Source organism: Lycium ferocissimum, chromosome 6, assembly GCF_029784015.1.
Source record: "Lycium ferocissimum isolate CSIRO_LF1 chromosome 6, AGI_CSIRO_Lferr_CH_V1, whole genome shotgun sequence".
NCBI lineage: Eukaryota > Viridiplantae > Streptophyta > Magnoliopsida > Solanales > Solanaceae > Lycium > Lycium ferocissimum.
The window spans coordinates 7,254,004-7,278,736 of NC_081347.1; the positions used below are offsets into that span (position 1 = coordinate 7,254,004).

Sequence of the window (24,733 nt, forward strand, 5' to 3'; positions counted from 1 at the left end):
AGGATTTTACACTTTGTAGGTTTGAGTAAAATACTCCAAAGATCACTACACACTCAAAAGAAATAACCCTCTTTTAAGATTTCACACCTCATTACAATATTGCTCACACTCTCTATTTTTCCTCACAGACAATTTCTAACCCTGTCTGTGATGGCTCACTCTTTCTCTCTTTTCGTTGGTGTGTCAAATGAGAAGAGGAGAAGCTCCTTTTATAGGCTAGAGCACCACCCTATGGACCAATCAGAACTGAGGATACATTGCAATTTGCAATTTGCCAAAGTCCGTGACTAGTTATGCAAGTGGCCAACTTGTCACAACACAAGTCTAGACTTCACTCTTTCCTATTCTTTTGTTATCTATTTTTGTTTTTCTTTTTATTTCAAGAATGGGTATGGACCCCATCAATCTCCCCCTCCAGACCCATTCACTGGAAGGGGGTAACACCAGACTTCTAGTTTGAGTGCATGCCGACAAGTTCTTTACACAACTCGAACTTGTCTCTTGGTACCACCTTGGTCAGCATATGTGCAGGATTCTCAGTTGTAGAGATCTTCTCAACCCGCATAGATTCGTCTTCTATCTTTTCTCGAATCCAGTGATATCTCACGTCTATGTGTTTCGTCCTTGCATGGTACATGGAATTCTTGCTCAAGTCTATTGCACTTTGACTATCACAATAGACGACATACGCATCCTGATGCAATCCAAGCTCTTGAAGGAACCGTTTCAGCCATATCATCTCATTACCGGCCGCAGCGGCAATGTACCTATAACCGCCTGTAGAGTGCGACACACTTCTGCAACTTCGACTGCCATGATATAGCTCCCTCTGAAAATATGAAAAAGTATCTAGTAGTAGATTTACGATTATTAAGATCACCTGTCATATCAGCATCTGTGTAACCCTTCAAGACTGGATCAGATCCTCCGAAACACAAACAGTCTCCTGCAGTACCTCTCAGGTACCTAAGTACCCACTTGACTGCTTCCTAGTGTTCTTTTTCAGGATTTTCAAGAAACCTACTGACAACACCAACTACATGAGCAATATCAGGTCTGGTGCATACCATTGCGTACATCAAACTTCCGGCGGCCGAGGAATAAGGAACTTTGGCCATGCTCTCCTTCTCCTCCTTTGTTGTAGGACACATCTGTTTGCTCAACTTCAGATGACTAGCAAGAGGCGTGCTGACTAGCTTAGCATTCTTCATGTTGAAGCGTTCCAGAACACGTTCAATGTATTTCTCTTGAGATAGACACAACTTTCTGCTTATTCGTTCTCGAACAATCTTCATCCCCGGAATTTGTTGTGCTGGTCCTAAGTCCTTCATGTCAAATGACTTGGACAAATCTCCCTTCAACTTGGCAATCAGCTCCCTGTTTTGTCCTACAATTAACATGTCATCTACATACAATAACAAAATAATAAAGTTGTTGTCAGAAAATCTTTTGAAGTATACACATGGATCAGAATAAATCTTTGTGTAAGCTTGACTTTTCATGAATGAGTCAAACTTCTTGTACCACTGCCTTGGTGCCTACTTCAATCCGTAAAGACTTTTATTCAATTTGCATACTATGTGTTTCTTTCCAAATACTTCAAATCCTTCTGGCTGCTCCATATAATCTCCTCTTCTAAATCTCCGTGAAGAAATGCAGTTTTCACGTCCAACTGCTCTACCTCAAGATCCAGGCTAGCTGCTAAGCTCAAAATGGTTCGAATAGAAGTCATTTTGATAACAGGTGAGAAAATTTCATCAAAATCAATGCCTTTCTTCTGTTCAAAGCCTTTTACCACCAATCGAGCTTTGTATCTAACCAGCTTGTCATTTCCATCTTTCTTGAGTTTGAAGACCCATTTGCATTTAAGCGGTCTTTTACCCTTTGGAAGTTCAACCAGCTTGTATACCCTTTGAAAGTTCAACCAGCTTGTACGTGCCATTTTTATGTAAAGATTCCATCTCTTCTTGCATGGCTTTCATCCACTGGCTCTTTTCTGGATGGGACAGCACTTCCTTTAGGCTTTCTGGCTTTCCCTCATCACTAATGAGGACGTACTCTGAGGAAGGGTATTTGGATGACTCTACCCTTTGCCTTTCTGATCTCCTCAGAGGTTGAGATTGTTCTTCTTCTTCCTGAGTAGGATACTCAACTTGCTCGGCATAATCATCAAGTTGCTCCCCCTGCTCAGAAATCTCATCAAGTTGCTCCCCCTGCTCAAAGAACCTCGTCGGTCGTACTTTCTGCACTTTTGGGATGGGTAGAAAGAATAGTAATAAAGTTAGGTACTATACCATTCTTGGCCTTCTCTGACAGATCATCAGCAGCTCCAACTTCACTTTCTGGGAAGACTACGTCTCTGCTTCTAATGACCTTCTTCTTTACAAAATCCCATATTCTGTACCCAAACTCTTCATCTCCATATCCGATGAATATGCAGGGAATAGATTTATCAACCAGCTTTGTTCTCTGCTCCTTCGGTACATGTGCAAAAGCTCTGCAATCGAACACCTTCAGATGCGAGTAGGACACCTTCTTGTTGGTCTAAACTCTCTCTGGGATGTCAAACTCCAATGGAACTGATGGACTCCTATTGATTAGGTAACAAGCTGTCTGAACTGCTTTACCCTAGAATGACTTAGGCAGTTTAGGCATTCTGAGCATGCTTCTCACCTTCTCAACAATGGTGTGATTCATCCTCTCAGCTACACCATTGTGTTGTGGTGTTCCAGGAACTGTCTTTTCATGTCTGATCCCATAGCTTGAACGGTACCCTTCAAATTCCCTTGAAGTGTACTCACCTCCATTGTCACTGCGGAGACGCTTTAGCTTTTGACCTGTCTCCCTTTCCACTCACCTCCATTGTCACTGCGGAGACGCTTTAGCTTTTGACCTGTCTCCCTTTCCACCAGAGCATGAAATTTCTGGAAAACTTGAAATCCCTGATCTTTGGTTTTCAAAATATAAGCCCACAATTTTCGTGAAGCATCATCAATAAAAGTAATAAAGTATTTGTTACTGCCCATCGATTCTATCTCCATTGGACCACAAACATCAGAATACACCAAATTAAGTATATTCAATTTTCTTTCAGGCGATGTCTGAAATGAGACTCTATGCTGCTTACCAAATAAACAGTAGTCACATTGTTTTGTCGTTGTACCTTTGGAAAAAGAAATAAGTGATTTCTTGGCAAGAATTTGCAATCCTTTCTCGCTCATACGACCCATTCTTCGTGCCACAAGTCTGCAGAAATCTCATTTTGAGCCGCATTTAATTCACCTCGGCATATTTCTGCATTTGTCCTGTACAACGTGCTACGAGCAACTCCCTTTGCAATCACCAATGATCCCTTGGTGAGTCTCCATTTTCAATTTGCAAAACAGTTCTCGTATCCATCTCGGTCCAAAGAAATTCCCGAGATCAAGTTCAACCTTAAATCAGGTACATGGCACACATCCTTTAGAACCAATGTGCATCCGACAGTTGTCTTGATACAAATATCTTCGATCCCCGCAATCTTTGAGTAACTTGTGTTACCCATTTTTACCGTGCCGAAATCTCCTGCTACATATCTACAGAAAATGTCTCTTACCAATGCGTGGCATAGTAAGATGTTTCTTTGTCAACCACCCATTCCGACTCTAAACTCCGCACACTTGCCAGTGCGCATTCCTCTTCCTCATTTATGAAGAGAACAACATTATCATTGTTTTGTATTGTGGCAGTTATATTGTCGTCATTCTTCTGGCCACTGCTTTCACCTTTGCCCTTTTTTAGATTTGGACAATCTCGTTTGTAGTGACCTGGTTGATCGCAATTGTAGCAATTTCTGGCTTTTGACTTAGATCGAATCTTAGACTTCCCGCGAGCTCCGGATCTACCATAGTTGCTCGAACTCCTTAGGTAACTACTGCCTCTACTTTCTGTGATGAGAGCCTGACCATGATTTTCAGGCTTCTTTCTCATCTTCTCATTGAGTAGAAGAGCTGATGTGACATCCTTCAGCTCAATTGAGTCCTTACCATGCAAGATAGTTGCTGCCAAATTGTCATAAGATGATGGCAACGAGTTCAGGAGCACGATGGCTTTATCTTCCTTCTCGATCTTTACTCCGAGGTTGGCCAGCTGCGTGACTAATCCATAACATTTAAATGTGATAAAAAATTCGTACCTTCACCCATATGTAGAGCGTATAACTGTTTCTTTAGGTACAATTTGTTTGTCAGCGTCTTGGATATGTATAGGTTTTCTAACCTTGTCCAAATACCACATGCGCTTTCTTCATCGATGATGTTATCGACCACATCATCACGTTAAGTGCACCGATTGCACTAGTCGCCTTTTTCATCAATTTCTTCCCAATCCTCAACTTTTATGGATTCAGGCTTTTTGGATTTTTCGTCTAGTGCCTTGTGCAACCCTTGTTGGATGAGCAAATCCCTCATCCTTCTCTGCCATGTTGAGAAACCGCTATCACCGATGAATTTTGCTACCTCGTACTTTACTCCGGACATTTTTTTTCACCGAGTATAGTACAATGGACCGCAAAAAATATTTTTGTAAATGAGCGAACGGTGCTCGATACCGATTGTTGGGAATAAACCATAATAAATAATATTTACGGTATTAACAGCGTAATAATAAAGTAGCACCGTGATACGATTAATCAACAAGAATAAAAAAAAAAAAAAAAAAAAAAAAAAAAGGTCACCAAGATTTTTACGTGGAAACCCAAAAGGAAAAAATCACGGCCAGAGGAAAGAATCGATATCACTATAAGCAAGGATTTTACACTTTGTAGGTTTGAATAAAATACTCCAAAGATCACTACACACTCAAAAGAAATAACCCTCTTTTAAGATTTCACACCTCACTACAATATTGCTCACACTCTCTATTTTTCCTCACAGATAATTTCTAACCCTATCTGTGATGCCTCACTCTTTCTCTCTTTTCGTTGGTGTGTCAAATGAGAAGAGGATCAGCTCCTTTTATAGGCGAGAGCACCACCCTATGGACCAATAAGAATTAAGGATACATTGCAATTTGCAATTTGCCAAAGTCCGTGACTAGTTATGCAAGTGGCCAACTTGTCACAACACAAGTCTAGACTTCACTCTTTCCTATTCTTTTGTTATCTATTTTTATTTTTCTTTTTATTTCAAGAATGGGTATGGACCCCATCACAATGTTCTCCCCATTCTATCCACAGGTTTTGCATCGACCACTAATGTACAGCCCAATATTTTGAGACAGTTATTTGTAGGATCTTTTATGTTCGAAGAGCCGGAGGATGAATTTTGTTTTGTTAGGAATTCTAGCTTTCCAAATCCAGTTGAACACAGTAGTGGTGGCTCCATGTTCCTTAGCCATGGCATCATGGACAGATTATTTAGAGAAGGTGTCATTATTGACAGTGGCGAAACCAGAATTTTTACTAAGGGGTTTAAAAAATATAAAAAAGTACACATTACACACGAAAGCGGGGCTTAACATCTACTATATATATATATATATATAAATAATTTTAACCTTAAATATACCGTATAATTTTTAGTCAAAGAGGGTTCATAACCCCTGACCCCTAACTGCTCTGCCCCTAAGTGATTTGTGGGTAAGTTTCCAAGTCGCAATGTCCTTAGAATAATTGTCAATGGTTACAAAGGAATTTACGACGTTGGTTTTGATGGCCTGGTCAAGCTGTTTGGCAGTGCCAGTGAAATTCCAATTATTGCCACCCAGCACCATATTGAATATTGATATTGGTATCAATCTCATTCTTGGAAAGGGGGCCAATGAAATAGCTTCTGATAAGATTCATTAAATTAAAGGCAACCAACTTGCATACCAAAAGTTGACATTTTTCTAATCCCGTATGACCCACCTATAGGTATTCTTGGAGCTATTAGACGGGTAATAAATATATAGTAGGATTTTGGCCATACGCTTTGAAATTATGATTTCATATTTTAATTTTAAACCAGTATTTATTTATAAAATTTATATAAAATTTTAACTTCAATTGTATATCATGATTTTAAATCTCAAAAAGTAAAATTTGGCTTCCAAATTATGCTTTCAATTTTCTTCAAATATAAAATTTGACACGTAAGTTTATATTTTGTCAAAAGACCCATCACTATAAATTTTGCAAAAGAAAAAGTCTCATACTCAATAAAAAATTTGTTCACACCATGTGGAATGATTATATTAAAAAATAGATAGTTGCTACTATTGTTGTTTTGGATCAATGAATCTTTGTAAAATTATGTGTATTTAAAAGCTTGTAATAACATGTAATTGTAAGTATTTATTTATAAGAGGAACGTGGAGAGATGCGATTTAGTAATGTCGTGCCTTAAGATATTTCGATACCTTGTTAATGAACTATAATTTACTCATTTGGTAAGTTGTATAAAAGTTGGGAAAGTTTTGATAGTTTTCACAAATTCTGGGGTTTTCATGTTTATGAGAAAAAATACAGCAAAAGAAATCAAAATTGCATGTCCAAATAAAATTTCAACTTCAAACAACATGATTTCAAATCACTAATTTCAAATCATGTCCAAACAGGCCCTTAGCAGAGAATCAAGTTAAGTCACTTGTCAAAATGTTACAACTAATTACTTTAAATGATTAGTAATGATTTATTTGTATTCAATTGATTGAATTTCCTTTTAAAAAATAAAACCGAACATTCAAAAGTAGAATAATCACTCAGTTTTCTCAACGTAAATGATAAAAATTTAATTTGGCAATTGGTGATTTCTTAATAGTCCTATCAATTTGATTGGTAATGATTGGCAAATAGTACAGTGCTTGTTTTTTGGATAAGAAAACCCGCTGAAAAAAATTTGATTGTAAAAGATTTTAATTGTATGCTTAGATGCTTTTATTCTTTTATATTTTATTAATCCTTGATTATTATAATTTAAATATTCTCTCTCATACTAACCTGAAAAACACAATAAAATATTAATTAAAAAATAAATGAAAGGGTCATTACTTTATTCATTTTGTAAGAGTCCTTCTTATTTAATGATAAGAGAAAAATACTATGCATAAATTAAGTTATTATTTAATTTTAATACTAATCTTTTATTTTTCTTTGCAGAAAATATCATGATAATAAGTTAATAGCTAAGGAGATATTCCCTCCGTCCATTTTTACATGTCAATGTTTGACCTGACACACCCATTAAGGAGTAATAACCAAAATGATAATTTTACTATATCAACCTTAGTTACTATAAATCATCTAAATAATTGAAATCAATCAAATATACTTTAAAAGTTATGCAACCACTAACAATTTCTTGAAGTTTCTTACGCAATAATTAATAATAAGGGTAAAATAGGTATGAAATGGTAATTATCTCTTGATTTTTCAAACTGAACAAGTAAAAAATGAACATTTATTTTTAATATAGTGGACAAGTAAAAATGAACCGAAGGAATATGTAGCAAAAGTGATTCAAATATTGATTTACAATGGAGAAGTTCCAACACAAACAAAATGAAAGAAAGAAGAAGAATGAGAAGAAAACAAGGATGTGGTGCAACGGATGAAGTTATTCTTTTCTTAACCAGAAGTCTCAGATTCAAGTTCGGATATGAAATTTTTTTTGGTAGGAAGCACTTCCCTTAAAAATGGGCTCTATCAAGTGCGAATTAAGCGAATACCGGACGATGAGAAGAAAACCAAAAAAGGAAATAATGGCATCGACAAATAGAGGTGCCATTATTGAACAGAAAAAATTAATGATGAAGAAAGAGAAAAGGTGGCCTATACAGGCAAATAGCCTGATTTCATTGACCATTAGACGCCATCTCCTGCTACAAATAGAGGCATTCCCCTTCTTTTAAACAACACTTGATAGACGAATTCGAAGGACGAGATTTGGGAGAGAAGCTTTTTGTCCATTGTTTCATTCTTGAGCTACCTCAAAACTTTTGAGGTGCGACTTTTTCTCGAATTTCGTTAATGCAGGATATTTTGTGTATCAATTTTTTTTTAATTCTTGAACTGTTATAAATATTATTATAATATTGTGATGTCTATCTTTAGGAGAAATTTTAGGGTTTGCTAGGGTTTGTGACTTTGCACCAAGTCAATTCTCTCCTATAAATAGAGGTTCTCTTCATTGTATTTCATCCCTTATAAGAGAAATAAGAACTCTCCCCTCTTCTCTCTTTCTCTACAATTATTCTTGTTCTTTACTTTATTATTTTATAACACGTTATCAGCACGAGTCTCTAACCTTTTATTAGGGTTTAGTCCATGTTAATACTACCGTCATCGGAAGCTTGACGGTGTCACCAGTGGCTTATCCGAAATCAAGAGGGAAAGTAATGGTAAAACTGAGAACAATTCATGTAACTAAGGTATGTTTACAATTTTTCATGAGAATCTAGCTTTAGTAAATTTTGGTAAACGATTGTGGTGGACTGGTGGCCATTCAGGTAAAGTGATTTGAACCTTTTGCTTATTTGTTGGTTCAATATTTTTATTTCTCTACTTAACGTTACGTGCTACGTTTATGTATTGGTATGCAGTTTGTTATTCTGGTACTTGTCTTCCTAATGACCACCAGAAGCATTGATACTTATCACATCTTGTTATCACTAAAATTTATATTCATGAATCAACAGAAGTGATGGTCTTTGCATAGGCTTAGATTTTGTGGTTATAATTGAAGATACAGTAGAGAAAAATCTTTATATTATAGTCATGCCTTGATTTTCTTCTGAAGTGAATGTGAATGATATTCAATAAAGCCTATAAACATGAACATGTACTTGATCGTGAAGATATCACGTCTCACCTCCAGAAGAGGTAGAATAATTGGGAAAGTATTCTGAATACTCTAAACTTTACTCTCGAAGTAGTAAGACTCTGACATCTACTATTGAAATAGTAGAACTCCGAAGTTTACTCCTGAAGTCGTAAACATTGAATTTTACTCCTAAAGAGGTAGATGTGAAATTTACTCCCAAAATGGTAATAATTTGAAATTTATTCATGAAATTGTAAAATTCTTAAGTTTACTCCCGATATAGTAGAACTTAACAATTTACTCGTGTAGTAGTAAAATTTTAAAAATTATCACTATAGTTTTCCTTCCGTGTAAGCGCGTGTATTGTTCTTTGTTTCAGCAAACCACATGTTAACATTTTAATTTTATTTCCTTCATTTGCCTACTACTGGTTTCTTCCATTGATTTCTAGGTTTTTAAACATTACAGACAAACTTTTCTCTGTCTAGAATTACACATGTACAGTTAGCTCTGGAATATTATACATTTGTATATATTTTTTTGTAGATTTGTGTAGGTGTTGTATGTATATGTATAGATATAAATCTCCACTGTTTTATTGATTGATTGGAAGAAATTTTGGCGTATTTGATGTAAGAGAAGAGGAAAGACTTAACAGAGATTACTAGATAATACATACCTAATCAATCATCAACATTATGAGTTTTCAACAAACCATATTTCATTTGTATGCAGGAACTTGATATCTAATTTTTCTTTAAAATTGACCACCCTAACGGTACCGGATTCGATATTGCATTAGAATCAGGTCAAGCATGTGCTTAAATGAAAGAAGCACTCAAAGTTTCAGTAGATTTTGCATAAAACGATATTTGACCACTAGAGTGACTATGTGTTCCTAGTCTAATCATAACAGATTTATTTATGTTTATGATCACGATAAGTGGTAATATTTATATAGACATATAGTGGTCACAATTGAATTGAGAAGAAATATTTTAAATACTCTTCTCCCGAAATAGTAAGAACTGAAATTTACTCCTGAAGTAGTAAATCCAGAAATCTGCTCCCGAAGTAGCAAACTCAGAAATCTGCTCCCGAAGTAGCAATTTTGAAGTCTACTATTGTTTATCTCATTACACCAGCAGTATTTAACTAAAATTTCTTTTATGATACCAGTAGTATTTAAGCAATACTTAGTAGTACAAAATTAATCAAGGCTTCGGAAGAGCTAACTATTTCTTTACAAGGATCATGACATTAATTGGTGTCCAAAAAAAATATGTGATTATGGAGAATAAATTAAAGGCTCCTGAAGAGCTTATATAGTATTGTGTCATTCTTTCTAGATTGTAGCATACGAAGTTGTTATGATCGAAACACAAGTCGTAATAAACCCGAAGTTTACTATAGTAAATGGCTATCATATTGAAGCTATAAATGATTGGAGTATTAAATATCTTCAAAACCATATTGGGTAAGAAATATGAATATGAAAGGTTACTCGATTTGTACAACAAATATAAGCATGATGAATTGCATGCCACAATAAACCGGAAGTTTATTGGTACAAAAATAATTCATGTCATAGTAAACCAGAAGTTTACTAAAACAAATAGCACATGGTATGGTAAACTCGAAGTTTACTAGTATAGATAATTTTATCGCCATATGAGCAATTTGGCCATCCGATTCAAATATGATGTGCAGATTGAATATTCGACATATATTGAAGAACTTGAAGATTCTTCAAGAATTTATTTGTGTTGCTTGTTCCCATGATGAGCTTATTATACTGGCTAATGTTGGGATTGAATTCCCTAAATTCTGAAAAAATATAAAAGGTGAATATGGGTCCGTTCACCTGTTATGTGATATCTTAAGTAGATGCATCGATAAGACAGTCACATGTGCGTTTATTGTCAACCTGTAGTTTGACATATGCAAAGTTACTTGCTCAAAAATGATTGAGTTGAGGCGCAATTTTCAGATTATGTAATCAAGATAATTCATCTTGTTAATGCTAGTTTGTACCAAGCTGGTTTGGCGTTGAATGCCTCCGATAAATAGCTAAACCATTGCTTATGAGAACAAAGCTTCACGTGGTGGTCTGAGATATGATATATTGTATACAACATCATTTGTATGCTTCAGACCAATAAATTATGATAATTCTCCCTTCACAATTGGTTCAGGGTTAGGAACCAGATATTTCCATCTAACAGTTTTTTTGTGGGGTATATGATTAATTAATCTACCATGATGCACAAAGATGAATTCCCCTAAAGAAGATGGGATATATGTTAGTTTTTCTAACATAAGGGGGAGAATAAGCAAATTTCGAGGAATATGTTATGAATTATCATTAGTGTGATCCTCATTCAAAAGATAATTCAACTCAAATGCCGAAGCATTTGCCGACCCAAAATTAATTTCTAATTTCAAATTTGTAAAATGCTCCTATTAAATTCATGTCCCTCAAGGACGAGTCTACGATGCATGAAGCGTGGTAGACTAATCGGTTCCAAACGCAATAATCATTGAAAAGAAAGAGAGCAAATGATCAATGATCATTATAAGGAGGCAATGTGCTCTTGAAGAGCCTTCGACATAACACTTCATGAAACCTCATGAGAGGTTTAGTGTACCTAAAATAATGAAAGTGATGAGATCTCAATAAGTTATGTCATATTGTGAACCGATATAAATGATATATTATTGACAAAATCTTTGGTACAATATAGCGCAATATTGTAAAAGATTGCGAGGATTTAAATTCTACGCTATTAAAGCATGCTAACGTAGAAATTATTATCAAGTGAAATGACGCATCTTGCTAAGCGTAAAGCTTATTGGACACAACGATCAAATGCATACACGTAAGATATCACATCATTTTGATAGATATTGTCACTTGACAAAATTTATATGAAAATTCCTAAAGAATTTTAAATGCCTGAAGCATATACAAGTTGTAGAAATTTATTCATAATTCTTATATGAATTAAGTTAAGCAAGGTGAACGCGATTTTATCATCTTAATGAATATTTATCGACTAAGGGCACAAATGACTCTATTTATCCTTACGTCTTTGTGAAAATCAAAAACTGCCATATTGGTTAGTGCAAGTTGATGACTTGAGAATTATCAAAACTTCTTGAAGAGTTTTCAAAAGAAATAGATTATCTCGAAAGAAGTTGAAATGAGAAACTTGCAGAATTTTTGGTCCCGAAGTGCCATATCTTTATGCAAATTGATTCATTTATATATTGTGCTATGACTATGGAGGATTATAGCCATACAATGTTGTTCTACATGAGAATTAGTCATGTAAAGATAGCATCTGTTTATAAAGCAAGTCGAGAATACACTTGCAGTGATTTCAATAATATCACATACCATTGCAACTCTATCCAAAGACTGAAGATGCAGCAACATACATAGTCCAACTAAAGAGAGGATTCAGGTTATTTAATGTAGAAATTATTCTAGTTTTTGTTTTTAATTAAATAGTGAAATTATTCTTCTTGAATATCTCTTCTATTTTCTTATTTAACTGATAAGAATAATTCCGTTAGTCGTACTAACTCCAGTATGGAGTCATTTTTCTCGTGTTGGGGAAATGAATCCTAACATTTCTATATCATAGTAAGTATTATTCCTAAACTTCCCGTGCTTGAGCTGAAGCTTTTTTATTTATTTTTTATCCGCTTTTACGGTTAGATGTTATTTAATTTGTTAACATCTATATCTTTTGTACTACATAATAACATATTACTAATTTTATAATCGAGAGAGACGGAGAAGTAATACCATTAATTATGATATTGATATATTGTTAATATTTATTTAGTGTCAACTCGACTTTTTATGTTATAACTACTTCTATATTTGTAATCGAATGAGGCTAATAGTGCAATAATCGATAATTTATGGTATTGATAGATTGTTAATAATTATTTAATGACATCCATCGCTTTTATGTTATAACTAATTCTATCTTTAAAATAGAAAGAGGCGAATAGTACACTAATCGAACCAAAATTCATCATTTCTCCTACAGCCAGATATTGAGCAAAATTCGTCCATTCAGTTGATATCTTAGTCCAAACTGTTTGAGTTTTATTAATTTCATCTCCACTTTAGGTGGTTAATCGTCATCAAATTCTTTTTTTATAGCCGGCTGTGGGAGAAATTGATGAATTTTTGGTTCTTGCATTTGAGAATATATATATATATGTATATTCAAGAATTTGGAGGATCTGTTGTCTGTTCAACTGGTGAACATATTTGTAGAGTGAATTTTTTCTTTGACCGCTACTTTGTTTTAAATATATACTCTCTCCGCTTCAATTCTATTAACTCATTTAATTTAGACTATATTTAAAAAAAGAAACAAGACTTGAGAAACTTGTAGCTCAAAATAAGTCTTAATATTTGCGCAATAAATCATTTCATAAAGTGAATTTGTTTTCAAATTGGAAAGAGGTCATTCATTTTGACAGACTAAAAAGGAAATAAATTAGCATAAATTGAAACAGAGGGAAAGACATTTTATTTCAAAAAATTGAAAATTCTACTTTTCAATCCGTGGTCAAAATAAAAAGATTTGACTCTCGAAATTAAACCGCATCAAACAAATTGTGATGGAGGGAGTAAAATTAGCTTTGAACTTAAAGTTTTAAATGCCTTTCTTGTTTATGCTTAAAACAAGCAAGTGTCCACTTGTCAAGTAGAGTAGTAAAATAGCCTCACATAAATAATATTGGGTTATGTAATACAAAATAAAATTTCTCTTGAAGGATACCATTATCCAAATTTTTGCATACATTAAGGATTGTCTCTGTTTAGAGGAATATATCAAGGGCCAAAATAGTTCAACCCCCGTACATTAAGGATCCTTTTCTCGTCAAATTGTACTGGTAGGATTTTCTTGAAAGTTAATTCTTTTTTTAGGGTGTATTCGGTACGGAGGAAAAAAAAATTCGGAAAATATTTTCTAATTTTCTCATGTTCGTTTCATCAAAAAATTTGAAAAATATTTTCTTTAGAAAAACAAGTTCCTTAAAAATGATAAAATGAGTTCCCAAACGAAAAAGTAGAAAACAAGCCTCACAAGTGACATTCCACCAAACAACCTAAAACCACCACAACCCACCAGCCCCAACCACTCCCACCACACCATTCAACTCACCCCCCCCCCCCCCCGCCAAAAAAAAAACCCCAATCCTTTTTGTAAAAAAAGGTGTTAATTTTTTATTTATTTTTTGGTTTTCTACACCTCACCCCCTCCACTGCGACCCCCACACCCACCACGCTTTAAAGAAATTTAATTTTAAAAATTAAAAAGTTTTTTTTTTTTTTTTTGTTTTTTACACAACCCCTCCCCCCCCCCCAACACACACACACACCCCACCCCTCCAAAAAAAAATTGGTTTTCTATACCAACCCCCCCCCCCCCACCCCAACCAAACCAAAAAAAAAAAAAAAAGTTTTGATTTTTTTGGTTTTCTACACCACCCACCCCCCCCCCCCCCCCCCGGGGACATACCTACCCCATCCAAAAAAAAACATTAAAGTTTTAAAAAGTTTTTTGGTTTTCTACACCCCCACCATCCCCCCCACCTTGTGACCCCTACTCCTTCATGAATTTTCTACTTCATATATTTTATTTTACTTTTATAAGAAATTTATAAAAAAAAAATGGGAGGTTTGCGTGGTTAAATTTGGTGTGGAGTGGGTTGTGCTGGGTGGAGGAAAGTGAAATGGGTGGTTGTGGGGTGGGGGTGGTGAGGGGTTGTGGGGGTGGGGTAAAGAAAAAAATTCCATTTTTATAAAAGTAAAATAAAATATATATAAAATAGAAAATTTGGAAGGGATGGGTGGGGGGGGGCAGGAGTGGTGGCGTGCGGATGGTCAAAGGGGTGAGATTGGGCTCGGGGGTGTGTTGTGGTGTGGGGGTGGTGGGGACTTGGCCAGAGTATTTTAAAAAAATTCAACTAACCAACAAATATAAGAAAAGAGTTAACAAATTCACTTAATTTCCACACCCAAACCGAAATAAGAAAATAAGTAGAAATTTACTTATTTCAAGAATACATTTTCTAGAAAACATTTTTCGTGAAAAATATTTTCCTTCGTACCGAACAAATCCTTAGTGAAAAACTTACATCATTGTTCCATATATATTCCAGATGGTGTGAGTGAAAACTTGAAAAATATGATATAATGTTAATTAGGAAAAGTTTACATTTTATGCCCTGATTTGACCTAAGGTACTAACTTTTTCTTCAGCGAAGTAAGGCTCCTTCCATTACTTTGTGACCATCCCTTCGAGACCGGTGTAATAGATGCTCCATATTGTATGACAATTTTTCCTTTTCAACTGCTCAAAAGAAAATATTTACCTTTCTATATCTCTAGAGACATCACAATATTATAATAATATTTATAACACTCCCTTGATGTCTATTTCGATAGATAATATGCTCCTCATTAAACCTTACTAGAAAACCCAAAGGGGAAAAATTCTAAATGTATAAAAAGAGTATACATTTCTAATAATACGCTATTTGGTTGCCTCATTAAAAACCTTACAAGGAAAACCCAAAGGGGACAAAAACCTTGAAAGGGAAAAAGAGTACAACGCGTATTAACTCCCCCCGATGAGAACTTCAATCCAAAAAACTCAATCTTCACATCTTCACTTCGAGAGTTGCAAGAAGTATAGACTTGGTGCGCTGGTATAGACTTAGTGAATAAACGCCATATTAACGCCGAACAAATCTCTTGCACGTTGATATCACCATTCTTCCGGGAGCTCGTGTGAAGAACAACTTTGATGAAGCATGACTTGTGCTTTTTATGAATCTCTCTTTAGTTGGGCTATGTATGCCGCCGCATCTTCGCCTTTCGATAGAGTTGCAATGGTATGTGATATTATTGAAATCACCGGCAAGTGTATTCCTGACTTGCTTTATAAACAGATGCTATCTTTACATGACTAGACTCTCATGTAGAACAACATCGTATGGCTATAATCCTCCATAGTCATAGCAAAATATATAAATGAATCAATTGCATAAAGATATGGCACTTCGTGACCAAAAAATTCCGCAAGTTTCTCATTTCAACTTCTTTCGCATAATCTATTTCTTTGAAACTCTTCAAGAGTTTCAATAATTCTCAAGTCATCAACTTGCACTAACCAATACGACAAGCTTTTTGACTTTCACAAAGACGTAAGGATAACAGAGTCATTTGTGCCCTTAGTCAAAATATTCATTAAGATGATAAAATCGCGTTCACCTTGCTTAACTTAATTCATATAAGAATTATGAATAAATTTCTACAACTTGTAAATGTTTTGCATTTAAAATTCTTTGAATTTTCATATAAATTTTTTCAAGTGACAATATTTATCAAAATGATGTGATATCTTTCCGGTGTCCGGACTGCAGTCCAATAAGCTTTACGCTTAGCAAGATGCGTCATTTCACTTGATAATAATTTCTATGTTAGCATGCTTTAATAGGCGTAGAATTTAAATCCTCGCAATCTTTACAATATTGCGCTATATTGTACCAAAGATTTTGTCAATGATATATCATTTATATCGGTTCGCAATGTGACATAACTTATTGAGATCTCATCACTTCCATTATTTTTAGGTACCTAAACCTCTCATGAGGTTTCATGAAGTGTTATGTCGAAGGCTCTTCAAGAGCACATTGCCTCCTTATAATGATCATTGATCATTTGCTCCTTCTTTCTTTTCAATGATTATTGCAAGGGAACCGATTAGTCTACCACGCTTCATGCATGTCAGAGACTCGTTCTTCGTGGACATGAATTTAATAAGAGCATTTACAGCTGAAATTAGAAATTAATTTTGGGTCGCAAATGCTTCTGCATTTGAGTTGAATTATCTTTTGAATGAGGATCACACTAATGATAATTCATAACATATTCTCACCGCTTATTCTTCTCCCTTATGTTAGAAAAACTAACATATATCCCATCTTTAAGGGGGAATTCATCTTTGTACATCATGGTAGATTAATTAATCATATACCCCACAAAAATTGTTAGATGAAAATATCCGTTCCTAACCCCCGAACCAATTGTGAAGGGAGAATTATCATAATTTATTGGTCCGAAGCATACAAATGATGTCAGATACAATATATCATATCTCGACCACCATGTGAAGCTTTGTTCTCATAAGCAATGGTTTAGCTATTTATCGAGGCATTCAACGCCAAACCCGCTTGGTACAAACTAGCATTAACAAGATGAATTATCTTGATTACATAATCCGAAAATTGCGTTCTCAACTCAATCGTTTTTTAGCAAGTAACTGCGTATGTCAAATCAAGCAGTTGACAATAAACGCATATGTGACTGTCTTATCGATGCATCTATTTAAGACATCACATACCAGAACAGACCATATTCACCTTTTATATTTTTTTCTCCAGAATTTAGGGATGCAATCCCAACATTAGCCAAGATAATAAACTCATCATGGGAACAAGCAACAAATAAATTCTTGAAGAATCTTGAAGTTCTTCAATATATGTCGAATATTCAATCTCGCACATCATATTTGAATCGGATGGCCAAATTGCTCATACCAACTGATAAAATTATCTTATACTAGTAAACTTCAAAGTTTACCATGCCATGTGCTATTTGTTTTAGTAAACTTCTGGTTTACTATGACATGAATTATTTTTATACTAATAAACTTCGGTTTATCAGGCATGCAATTCATCATGCTTATATTTGTTGTACAAATCGAGTAACCTTTCATATTCATATTTTTTTCCACTATGATATTTTGAAGATATTTAGTCCTCCAATCATTTAAATCTTCAATATGATAGTCATTTACTTTAGTAAACTTCGGGTTTACTAGAACTTTTGTTTCGATCATCACACCTTCAAATATTACAATCTAGGATGAATGACATAATAATATATAAGCTCTTTTTGGAGCCTTTAATTTATTCTCCATAATCACATATTGTTCGGACATTACCGGTGTCATGATACTTGTAGACAAATGATTAGGCTCTTCCGACCTTGATCATTAATTTTGTACTACCACATATTGCTTAGACAACGCTCGGGTGTCATGAAAGAGAATTTGATTAGATCTTTCCGATGTCATGTAAGAAGATAGTGGACTAATTTACATTTAAAGATAATAAATTCATAATAACGAAAAGTAAACATTATGTTCTAAACTTCAAGATTTCAAACATCTCCTTCGTGGAGTTTCACTATTAACATCCGAATATTTCGTATCTTAATGATGACCACATAAATATTACATCCTTGACTAAGAAAAATACATGAATTTGTTATTTCCCTTGAGGAAATCAATAACAACTAATCATGCTATCAATGTGGTTATAATAGAAAATATTCTACAAAATCTTTTTCATTTGCCTTGGAACGATATATAATAAAAAAGTATCCAAGATGATTTGACATACGACAGTACGTGTGTAGCAATGATCTTCATACCACAAAATAACATATGTATCCTTTGTTATTTTATCTCATCGAGATACGTGTTGTGGTATTTCTTCATTCACTTGAGGGAATAAAACTTGTCATTTAGATGAGCTTTATACATAATTTTCAATATGTATAATCCGCTTTAATATATTTCCCAAACCTTTTCTACTTATCAAAAGTTATACTGATACTTCTAGACCACCAAAATACATATAGAACAATTCCTTAGTAGTAAGTTACATAATACCAAGACATGTTAGTAATTTTCGAATGCGACAACTTTAAAATCTCTAGTTAACTAATTATATCCGCCACAAATTGCTAACAACTTACTTTCCATAAACATGCATATAATACCAAATTAATAATCAACAGAATAAGTTCTCATAATATGACCAAACTAGCAAAGGGAAGGGACAAAATATATTCCCGTTTAATATAGTGAAAGAAGTCAATTTATGAGTTCCCCGTAAATAAAAATAAGGCTAATCGAATGCCTTTTCCTTTTAACAAATATAGATATTATATCAATTTCAAAAATTACACATAAAACCCTTAGCCAATTCCAAATATAGTATAAATTTGACGTTTGAAGCCAAAGGATTTTGAGAATTGCAATTGATATCAAGATATTGAATTGAAACGGTTGGACACTTTCAACCACGATATATTTCAACGGCATGTACTTTTTCCTACGACTTCCATAGTTTGATATTAGGTCCGGATGTCTAAACTCAACCAAGATTAGTACTTGACAATTCGTTTCCAAAGTAAAAACATGTACAAAAATAGGATAATATTTATCCGCTTTATTTTCCGAGTCTTACTACTTCGGAGTAAGTTTCGATTTAATGTTTTAGGAGCAAATTTCGATTTACTACTACTTCGGGAGCAGATTTTTGAGTTTGCTACTTCAAGAGTAGATTTCTGAGTTTACTACTTCAGGAGTAAATCATAGAATTTTTTATTTTTTTTTTCTCAATTATTCTACCTCTTCTGGAGGTGAGTGATATTTTCACAATCAAATGCACGTTTATATTTATAGGCTTTACTACATATCATCACATTCACTTCGGGAATGGATCTATATTTATAGCTTATATCAAAAGTTCCCATTCTTCGAAATGGAACACAATCATCCGAACGTGCGGTGTGCCATAAGCATATCAAATTGTGATAGCTTAGAATTTCTTTTTAAGATATTGCTACTTCAGAGCAAATCGAGGCATACATATTTAGTCCTAACAATAAGCCCATAAAAATAATCCCAGCCACGGTGGTCATAGACATAAATAAATTTAATCATAACGAGATTTAATAAATATTCTCACTTCGAGTGTCTTGTAAACTCTCATTCTTAGTCATTTAAGGGATATAAAATTAACACCATAATCCCTCATAACAATATTGTTCTTCAGGAACACTTTGAGGCATAAATGGTCTAGAACTAATTAGGTTGTCTCGCATCCGATGAATCCAACAAAGTGATATCATTAGTATAACAAGATTAAAAACAAGTGGAGTAATAATTTACTCACTTGGCTTTCTGAGCAATTCTTTGCTAATATGAAGCATCGCAAGATCTACACTTCTTTGAAATAAGAATTAGCAACAAAAGCTCATATGTCTAATGTTAAATATGATTTGATATATTCATCTAAATTAATAGCAAGCACGTTTTTGAAGGATCACAAGTTCTTAGAAATAAAGAACATGGAGTGTACCCATATGTTAAATATTTGACCAAAATATGCATGCTTGCAAAATAAGCTAGCAACTGCAGCAACGAACTTACAGCAAAGGCAATACTATCAAGCACATATTTGAGGTTGCTAGGCGTCCATACCTCACATGGGTAGTGATTTCTTTAAAAATGCACATACCTTATACCCGTGAGCCTTATAGTTAGCAAAGACCGAGCTTCTTCGCTAATATCATAACATCTTGTTGATAATCTTTCACTCGTGTAATTAATTGCACAACGAGCTAGATAGAAAATTAAACTCAAAATGGCAGAGTCTCGTGCTGATAACGTGTTATAAAATAATAAAGCAAGCAAGAAGAATATTATAGGGAAAGAGAGAAGAGAGGAATTCTTTATTTCTCTTATGAGAGATGAAATACAATGAAGAGAACCTCTCTATTTATAGGAGAGAATTGACTTGGTGCCAAAGTCACAAACCCTAGCAAACCCTAATAAAGTAAAGAACAAGAATAATTGTAGAGAAAGAGAGAAGAACCTGTAATTTCTTCAGGTTATTTAATGTAGAAATTATTCTAGTTTTTGTTTTTAATTAAATAGTGAAATTATTCTTCTTGAATATCTCTTCTATTTTCTTATTTAATCGATAAGAATAATTCCGTTAGTCGTACTAACTCCGATGGAGTCATTTTTCTCGTGTTGGGGAAATGAATCCTAACATTTCTATATCATAGTAAGTATTATTCCTAAACTTCCCGTGCTTGAGCTGAAGCTTTTTTATTTATTTTTTATCCGCTTTACGGTTAGATGTTATTTAATTTGTTAACATCTATATCTTTTGTACTACATAATAACATATTACTAATTTTATAATCGAGAGAGACGGAGAAGTAATACCATTAATTATGATATTGATATATTGTTAATATTTATTTAGTGTCAACTGACTCTTTTATGTTATAACTACTTCTATATTTGTAATCGAATGAGGCGAATAGTGCAATAATCGATAATTTATGGTATTGATAGATTGTTAATAATTATTTAATGACATCCATCGCTTTTATGTTATAACTAATTCTATCTTTAAAATAGAAAGAGGCGAATAGTACACTAATCGAACCAAAAATTCATCATTTCTCCTACAGCCAGATATTGAGCAAAATTCGTCCATTCAGTTGATATCTTAGTCCAAACTGTTTGAGTTTTATTAATTTCATCTCCACTTTAGGTGGTTAATCGTCATCAAATTCTTTTTTTATAGCCGGCTGTGGGAGAAATTGATGAATTTTTGGTTCTTGCATTTGAGAATATATATATATATGTATATTCAAGAATTTGGAGGATCTGTTGTCTGTTCAACTGGTGAACATATTTGTAGAGTGAATTTTTTCTTTGACCGCTACTTTGTTTTAAATATATACTCTCTCCGTTTCAATTTATGTGAACTCATTTGACTTGGCACGATATTTAAAAAAGAGTGAAGACTTGAGAAACTTGTAGTTCAAAATAAGTCTTGAATATTTGTGTGGTTGTAAATCATTTCATAAAGTGAATTTGTTTTCAAATTAGGAAAGAGGTCATTCATTTTGACAGAGACTAAAAAGGAAATAAATTAGCATAAATTGAAACAGAGGGAGTACATTTTATTTCAAAAAAATTGAAAATTCTACTTTTCAATCCGTGGTCAAAATAAAAAAGATTTGACTCTCGAAATTAAAACTGCATCAAACAAATTGTGATGGAGGGAGTAAAATTAGCTTTGAACTTAAAGTTTTAAATGCCTTTCTTGTTTATGCTTAAAACAAGCAAGTGTCCACTTGTCAAGTAGAGTAGTAAAATAGCCTCACATAAATAATATTGGGTTATGTAATACAAAATAAAATTTCTCTTTGAAGGATACCATTATCCAAATTTTTGCATACATTAAGGATTGTCTCTGTTTAGAGGAATATATCAAGGGCCAAAATAGTTCAACCCCCGTACATTAAGGATCCTTTTCTCGTCAAATTGTACTGGTAGGATTTTCTTGAAAGTTAATTCTTTTTTTAGGGTGTATTCGGTACGGAGGAAAAAAAAATTCGGAAAATATTTTCTAATTTTCTCATGTTCGTTTCATCAAAAAATTTGAAAAATATTTTCTTTAGAAAAACAAGTTCCTTAAAAATGAGGAAAATGAGTTCCCAAATGAAAGTAGAAAAACAAGCCTCACAAGTGACATTCCACCAAACAACCTAACACCACCACAACCCACCAGACCCCAACCACTCCCACCACACCATTCAACTCACCCCCCCCCCCCCCGCCAAAAAAAAAACCCCAATCCTTTTTGTAAAAAAAGGTGTTAATTTTTTATTTATTTTTTGGTTTTCTACACCTCACCCCCCTCCACTGCGACCCCCACACCCACCACGCTTTAAAGAAATTTAATTTTAAAAATTAAAAAGTTTTTTTTTTTTGTTTTGTTTTTTACACAACCCCCCCCCCCCCCCCCCCCCCCAACACACACACACCCCACCCCTCCAAAAAAAATTGGTTTTCTATACCAACCACCCCCCCCTAACCCCAACCAAACCAAAAAAAAAAAAAAAGTTTTGATTTTTTTGGTTTTCTACACCACTCCCCCCCCCCCCCCCCCCCGCCCGGACATACCTACCCCATCCAAAAAAAACATTAAAGTTTTAAAAAGTTTTTTGGTTTTCTACACCCCACCATCCCCCCCACCTTGTGACCCCTACTCCTTCATGAATTTTCTACTTCATATATTTTATTTTACTTTTATAAGAAATTTATAAAAAAAAAATGGGAGGTTTGCGTGGTTAAATTTGGTGTGGAGTGGGTTGTGGTTGGGGTGGAGGAAAGTGAAATGGGTGGTTGTGGGGTGGGGGTGGTGAGGGGTTGTGGGGGTGGGGTAGTAAGAAAAAAAATTCCATTTTTATAAAAGTAAAATAAAATATATAAAATAGAAAATTTGGAAGGGATGGGTGGGGGGTGGGTGGAGTGGTGGCGTGGTGGATGGTTGGGTGGGGGTGAGATTGGGTTGGGGGTGTGTTGTGGTGTGGGGTGGTGGGACTTGGTTGAGTATTTTCCAGAAAAAAAATTCAACTAACCAACAGAACATAAGAAAAGAGTTAACAAATTCACTTAATTTCCACACCCAAACCGAAATAAGAAAATAAGTAGAAATTTACTTATTTCCAAGAATACATTTTCTAGAAAAACATTTTTCGTGAAAAATATTTTCCTTCGTACCGAACAAATCCTTAGTGAAAAACTTACATCATTGTTCCATATATATTCCAGATGGTGTGAGTGAAAACTTGGTAAAATATGGGATATAATGTTAATTAGGAAAAGTTTACATTTTATGCCCTGATTTGACCTAAGGTACTAACTTTTTCTTCATGAAGTAAGGCTCCTTCCATTACTTTGTGACCATCCCTTCGAGACCGGTGTAATAGATGCTCCATATTTGTATGACAATTTTTCCTTTTCAATCTGTTCAAAAGAAAATATTTACCTTTCTATATTAAAAAAGGTTTAATTTCAAATTTCTCATTTTACTTTAATAGGATGCTTTTATAGTCATATAAATATCATGACACATTTAAACGTCAAATTCTGACAGTACTTTTGGTATGTGCTGAAAGTCTCTCTTTCTTTCTTCTGTGCTCAGTCAAACTTAAGCTACTTCCATCGGTTTCTGAGTCCAGTAAACATAAAGGGAGAAATTTACCATGGAATCAAGCAACCCAAAGGTCATCACATGCAAAGGTGTGTATTATATTGTAATCATGGAGAGGTTTTTCTTTAATTTTAAAGATTATGGTCATAAACACACCCGAACTATCATTTATTCACGAGTTTCACACCCAACTATCAGTTATTCCATTTTCCTACTTGAACTATCACTATATATGTATTAAAACACACATCGAAGCTGACTAGGCCAACTATCAGTTATTCCCTTTTTCCTATTAGACTATCACCATCTACACAACTAAGTGTGTTTTAAAACATAGATGGAGATAGTTCAAGCAGTAAATGGGAACAACTAATAATTGAGGTGTGAAACTCGCGAAAAATTGATAGTTCAAATATGTTTTTGACAATTAACTCTATTTTAACATTACATATCGATCAGTTAAAAAGGAATATAATGCATGTGAATAAGTGCAGCTGCAGTAGTATGGAAGGAAGGGGAGAGGTTAAAGATGGAAGAGATAAAAGTGGATCCACCAAAATCAAATGAAGTTCGGATTAAGATGCTCTTTGCCAGTTTGTGCCACACTGACATTCTCTGTGCCAGTGGCTTTCCCATTGTTAGTCTATTTCCATTCCACAAAAACATTATTCACATATTTCATTCGCATATTGTAAAACTAATTTGGATCTTTTTGTTTGTTTTTCTTCTTGGACCAGCCTTTATTTCCTCGAGTTCTTGGACATGAAGGAGTTGGGTAATATTCATCTCGAAAATCTTCTTTCTCTGTTTCTTTCTATGTATTTGTATTACATTGCTTTGTCAGAGTTGCATTGCCGCGAAACTACTAGAAAACCTTAATTTTTTGAAGACGTACTTGAGAGTTTGATATAACATCATTGGATTGCAAGATAATCAAGATTCACTAGTCACTATATATGGTGCAAAGCAGTTTAGTGATAAATTTGTCAAGGAAATGCAAATGTTTACTTTATCATCTGTACTTTATGTAGTGAAAA

General features: G+C 34.2%; 2 protein-coding genes across 4 annotated transcripts in view; one reads left to right on the plus strand and one right to left on the minus strand.

Moving 5' to 3' along the window:
- Positions 1 to 24,733, minus strand: part of LOC132059128 (SEC12-like protein 1) — a 55,715-nt gene that overhangs the window by 20,750 nt on the left and 10,232 nt on the right. The window lies entirely within an intron of this gene.
- The window catches only part of LOC132059131 (8-hydroxygeraniol oxidoreductase-like), a 20,196-nt gene continuing 3,268 nt past the window's right edge, over positions 7,806 to 24,733 (plus strand). Inside the window, exons 1-4 of one of the 2 annotated variants that reach the window (XM_059451637.1) lie at positions 7,806 to 7,961; positions 23,688 to 23,785; positions 24,191 to 24,333; positions 24,434 to 24,471. In XM_059451637.1, coding sequence (XP_059307620.1) covers positions 23,749 to 23,785; positions 24,191 to 24,333; positions 24,434 to 24,471 — 218 coding nt within the window. In that variant the 5' untranslated portion in view covers positions 7,806 to 7,961; positions 23,688 to 23,748. The remainder of the gene's footprint in view (positions 7,962 to 23,687; positions 23,786 to 24,190; positions 24,334 to 24,433; positions 24,472 to 24,733) is intronic. The other variant, XM_059451638.1, reaches the window with a different exon arrangement.